Source organism: Capsicum annuum, chromosome 5, assembly GCF_002878395.1.
Source record: "Capsicum annuum cultivar UCD-10X-F1 chromosome 5, UCD10Xv1.1, whole genome shotgun sequence".
NCBI lineage: Eukaryota > Viridiplantae > Streptophyta > Magnoliopsida > Solanales > Solanaceae > Capsicum > Capsicum annuum.
The window spans coordinates 183,533,200-183,539,461 of NC_061115.1; the positions used below are offsets into that span (position 1 = coordinate 183,533,200).

General features: G+C 30.2%; 1 protein-coding gene across 1 annotated transcript; it reads right to left on the reverse strand.

The window, feature by feature from the left end:
• Window positions 1–3,283: 3,283 nt before the first annotated feature.
• Window positions 3,284–6,024, reverse strand: LOC107872571 (transcription factor MYB53-like). Its single transcript, XM_016719218.2, has 3 exons — window positions 5,837–6,024; window positions 5,194–5,323; window positions 3,284–4,286 (listed from the first exon to the last, which is right to left on the reverse strand). The coding sequence occupies exons 1-3, from the start codon at window positions 5,967–5,969 to the stop codon at window positions 3,494–3,496; spliced, it is 1,056 nt and encodes a 351-aa protein (XP_016574704.2). The 5' UTR covers window positions 5,970–6,024; the 3' UTR covers window positions 3,284–3,493.
• Between the last annotated feature and the right edge of the window lie 238 nt (window positions 6,025–6,262).

A 6,262-nucleotide genomic window follows, 5' to 3' on the forward strand; every position in this document is an offset into this window, starting at 1 on the left:
CTAAGGATAAGTTAATAAAAGCGACCGTGCTAGAACCACGGAGCGCGAGAGGTGCCTCATACCTTCCCCTTGATCAATAGAATTTCTTATCCGGTCTTCTATTTTCGCAGACCAACAAAGAGTCATTTTCTTTTGATTAGGGATTCGATAAGGTGACTTGGAACACCACAACTTAATTCCAAGTGGCGACTCTGAAAATGATAAAAATAATCCCTATTCAAAACTGCCACTTTAACTTAAAAACCCCTTCGACCCTCGACGAAAAAGGGGTGTGATAGTTTGTTAATGATAATATTCACATTTGCTAGAAAAAAATTTAAATAACTTACTTTCACCCTAACTATTATCCAATTCCTTTTCCAGTGTCGTGAAATTAATATTTTTACACACTTGGTGTTGAATTTGAAATTGATAAGGCGTCATACGGAAGTTTAGAGTTTGCAAACCAAGATGCTAATAATTCAGATGACAAACAAAATCATAATACTAAAAACATATTATTGATATGGTTAGTCAAATTAAACGACCTACATATTAAAAAATAATATTAAAAAAACATAAAACCTATTGAGAGAAATTTCCCCCTAAACAAGACTCTTTAATGATTACATTGAGGATGCTATTGTGTTATAGTATGAGAAGGAAGTCTTCTATTTATAAGTTCCAAAATATTTCCTCCAAAAAAGAGGTCTGTCAAATATGAATAAGTTTTATATTTTCCTTTTAAGAAAAGTAAAAGTAAATATGGTATTACTTTTATTTTCCTTCTTAGAAAAATAAAACTTAAATTTGGTAAGAAAATCAGGGCAAAAACCCTAACAAATCTTTCCTTTTTAGGTTGATTTTCTTGACTTGATCTGTCTTTTTCATGTCATATGCATAATTTTAATCCTTCGCATAATCTTCATTTATCTCTGTTGTTTGTCATACATAAAAATAGAGCCCTTTTGGGTTCAAAATATTAGCTCTTTTGGGTTAAAAGTATTGAAGCCCTTTCGCAAAGTTAAAAGTGAGCTTTATTTTTAAATATGTGACAGCAGGATTATTAAAAATATGATTGACAATAATCTCCACATGTAGTTTTATTTTGATAAAATATCTTCATTATCATTAAATTGGTTACAACTTTGATCTAAAACTATCCTCAATCGAACCATTTGATCTTTGAACATGGCTCTGATACTACTTATTGGGTTTAAAATTGAGAGGGCGTCATGCAGAAACTTAGAGTTTGCAAACCAAGACGGTGATAATTCAGATGACAAACAAAAACATATTATTAATATGGTTGGTCAAACGACCTACATATTAAAAACTAATATTAGAAAAAATATAAAACCTATTGGGAGAAATCTACCCCACTCTTTAACGATTACATTCTGGATACTATTGTGTTATGGTATGATAAGACGGTCTTCTATTTATATAGTTTCAAAACTTTTCCTCCAAGAAAAAGGTTTGTCAAATATGAAAAAGTTTTATATTTTTCTTTCAGAAAAAAACAAAACTAGTTATGGTATTACTTTTATTTTTCTTCTAAAAAAAATAAAACTTAAATTTGGTAAGAAAATCAGGACAAAAACCATTTGAAGTATGTTTGGCAAAACAGGGAAATTCTTTTTAGAATATATTAACACATTTTATTCCACTATACAACACTTTCGAAATAAATTTAAAACTATCTCAAGTAGCATATTTAATTTGACGAGGCTATTAGTCTAGCAAGACTGGTAAACTGAAAGGTACTGTCGAAATAAAATATAAGTGAAGAAAGTAATTTTATTTTATCAATAAATATACTGTAGCTTTTTTCTTGATTGATTGACAAAAATAAGAAAATAATGGGAAGCCTGGTGCAAAAGCTTAAGCTATGTGCGAGATTCAGAGAAAGTTTGAATACGAAAGGGTCGTTTGGTGGGAGGTATAAGGGATAAATAGTCCCAGGATAAAATGAAGGATTATTTTATCCCATATTTGGTTGCAGGTATTAGTTAATAACGGGATAACTTATCCCACCATTTACATCATAGTGATGGGATACGTTATCTCATATGCATGATGGAATAAGTTACCCTAGATAATCCCGGGATAACTAATCTCAGGATTAATTATCTTGAAATAACTATTTTTCAACCAAACGACTCCTAAGAGCTTAATATATACGATCTTAGCCTATATTTATGCAAGACATAATTTTCACGGCTTGAATTTATAATAACAACTTTATCAAATATTCTAAAAATTATTTTTCCAAATAAGAAAATATTCTTATTTTTTAAACAATACATGTGATGCGTTTCTCTGTGGACTTTCTATAAAAGTCTGAATCATGAATCCAATGATTATAATGGTTAGAGATGTTGTAACTATCAATCCCAAATCATGTTTAAAGATATTAAAATAGTTAAATGAATATTCCTAGTTATTTCCCAACTACTTGGGACCCTTTTATCATTGAGAATCCTTTTTGCATCATATCTTTCGGCTTTTTTGGCATAGTCAACTCCACCCTCACCCCACCATCCCACAAAGGGTTACTTTTAATTTATTTATTTTGCTTTAATTTTTAGTGCGTTTTAAAGAAACAAGGAAAGTCTTCTTTTTTTTGTTAGTCCTTTAGTTCCAAACAATATGTTGATATATTTTATATATTTTTAATTTAAAATTATATAATTAAAAAGTTATTTATACTTTATTAAATCTTGTGTTAAATTAAAATCAAATAAATAAATTAAAACAAAAGAACTAATATATATTTGAAAATGTTGTTATTCATGCATGGAGTCTGTTACTCATAATATACAGTAGTTCCAGCAAACAATCCACTGACAAGTTCAAAACAGTAACTAAATCATGACATACAAATAGGAAGTATTATTCTTTGGCAAAAAAATTATTCGCACCTAATATTAACGATAAATCAACGAGTTAACGTATATTTTGCATTTTCACTTGATTTGATAATTCTTAAAATTAATTGCTTAGTTACTTTAGTGTAAATACTGATGTAAAAGAAAAATTAAATACTCGATGTAGGTAAGTATTTACGCTATTGGTTTTATCTCAATTTGAATTTTGTACTTCCTTTTTTAATTTGTTAATTCCAAACAAAATATTAATGTGATCAGATTTACTCGTGCACCAAATAATATGATTAACAAAGTGCGTGATTCGACTTAGAAATTATATTTTTATGGCTTGTCCTACGTATGTATGTAGTAAACAAAACCACTACTCTCAATAGAAGAATTAATATATGACAAAAATGAAGATCACTTAAATAGTACTAAACTTTAATCAGTTGCGCTTTTATTCATTGGCTCACCATACTAATGGAAAGTGTATATACTATCTAAGAAAACAAAGGAAGGCAACTTAATAATTAAAATTAAGGTGAGAGGAAGTGAACTTCCTTCATGGTTGAGTGATCGCTTGCAATCTGACTGAAAAAGATGAAACTCCAGATTCGATCTATTTGTCGTGTATTATTGTTTTAGAATTTATCAAGACCTTGGAAAAAAGAGTCTTCAAGTGGAAGGTCGGACCAAATAGAAGGTGGAGCTCCTTCATTGCTGAGTGATTGTTCGCTATCTTGTTGAAAAAAGTTATCCAAAACCTTCATATCTTCTGGCAAGCAAGATGAGATCACCACTTCTGAAGAATTTTCTTTTCTTCTTTGATTGTTTGATACCGGTGGAGGAGGAGGAGGAAGAGAAGGAGATAAAGGAGGGAGCCACGAAGAAGCAGGCGAAGTTTCTTCGTGGCTCATAACCGTAAACTCAATGTCTTGAGGTGGAACCTTATCTTTGTTCAAAGAAGTTTGGAAACTACAAGGGGTGTGTAATTCAGTCAAATGGGAGAAAGGGATTGAATTTTGAATAGGTTGATCAAGACTTGAAGGAATTTGATGAACTATGTGATTTCCCAAATGACTATTTGAGTCTAAGAATTGGCTATCTTTTAAAGAATTTAAAAGATTGTAATTAGCTTCCACATTTTGGATAGCACTTAAGGTACTAATATTATTGTTGTGAGGTTGTTGTAGAAGATTTTGCAAGTAATGAAGTCTCATAACTTGTTCTTCCCATGAGTGATTATGTTCAATTAATTCCTTCAAATTTGCTAAAGCTATGAGATGTTGCAGGCTATTAAAGATATCAGTTCTAGGCCTATGAGTCATTGGATCATAACCCATTTGGATCAACTTCTTCTTCAAATGAGTGTTCCAAAAATTCTTGATTTCATTGTCAGTTCTCCCTGGTAGATGAGTTGCAATTGCTGACCACCTTGAATAAGATACAATAATGTTTTAATTTCATGCTCGGACCTCATAAAAAGAACAATATAAAACAAGAGTTTAACTAATATACAGTGATAACACAAAATACTTTTGCTATCATGGTTCCAAAAAACATTTTTCAACCGATGGTCGTAAAGAGTTAGACTACTAGGCTGAAAAATATGGCAAGGTCACTGTTATAATATGTTAAAATATACTAATAGTGCATTTTTTTTTCCCCTTATAAGTATAAGGGATTATTTGATTTGTATAGAAAGAATCATTCCCAATATAAAATGAATCTTACATAAGATATATAATACAATGTTTGGTTGAGATATATGAATAATTAATCTCAACATAACATTTTGTATAATAATACATGGATTAAAATTGTGCCGGAACATACATATTAATTTTGTAGGAAATATATATTGTGCAATAGAATACATGTATTATTAGTATTTAGTATTGGGAGGAGTGATTAGACTACTTAAAAGGTAAAAATGCCCTTTTACAGCTAGTAAATCATGTATTTTTCAAGTGCATTTCATCAGTTCCTATTTATTTGTCTTACTTTCTTAGTTTTCATATGACATGTTTAAAATTGAAAATTAAATGACATTTTAGTACATTTTACCTATCTTATTTAATTAAGATTACTAAATTCAAAAATTTTCTTTACTTTCTTTAACTTCGTGTCAAGTTAAAACCAGACAAACAAATTTAAAAAAGACATCACAATCTCTTTATTATTATCCTTGTATAATTTACTTCTAAGACAAACGATCCCTTAGTGCAAACGATCCCTTAGTGCAACCGAATAAAAAAGTATCAAAATTTTCAATCCATGTATAGTCAAATTTAGAGAAAGCAAGAAAATGAAAGGAGAAAAAATAGAGAAAAATAATTACTTGTTACCAAGGACAGCATGGAGATTGAGAATTGTTTGTTCCTCTTCTTGAGAGAATTTGCCTCTTTTAATATCTGGCCTAAGATAATTACTCCATCTCAATCTGCAACTCTTTCCACATCTATTAAGACCTACACATACAATATCAACAAAAGAAAATTTTGGTTAATCATATATGAGAGAATATACTTTTGGAATAACAGTTGAAACTTAAGTTATATACATTGTGAGTAATATCAGTCAAAGAATATTAATAGATAAGCCTTTTTAGAATACGAGATTTGTAATTTTAAGTATAAGACAGTTTACCTAGTACAACAAATACAACGAAACCTGATACTTAAAAAATTCTTTGCAATCTTGATTAAAAAAAAGAAGAAGAAATATTGCAATTGCAAAGGTGAAGATATGCTTTCGTTTTGGACTATTTTAACTGAAATAAATAAAACATTTGTATCGATCCTACGCTACAATTCTTCTTGGCTTATGAAATTTCTAGTTAGATATATAGAGCAATGCTCTGATCTACTCCTGCATGATGACCTTGTGATCTTTTCCTCGATCTTACAGAAACCGATATCTCAATTTCGAAAAAGAATCATAGACATAAATTTATGGGAAAAGGACTAAGGAAGGGTGTATACCTGCATGTTTAGGGAGGGCCCTCCAGCTGCCATGTCCATTTTTATTGATATAATTGGTGAGTTTTTGATCTTCTTCAGGAGTCCATGGACCTTTCTTTAGACCACTCTCATCACAACAAGGAGACCTTCCCATTTTTCTCTAACACTTCAATTATTTCTCTAGGACTTATTTGGGTAGCTGCCTCCTTCAAGTCCTACTAAAATAACTACTCAAAGTTGATATGATTAGTATTCTTATATATAATACAACTTATGTTCTACGATAACATGACTTATGTGGGAGCTTATTATTTGCTTACACATGTATGTGTTGAAGTAGTTGCTTGTCAATTTGGTACCCCTCAAATTCACACCTTTTTTTTTTTATTATTAGTATTCACATTAGAGTCCGACTAATCATATAACAAGATTCATTTCTGAAAGGGG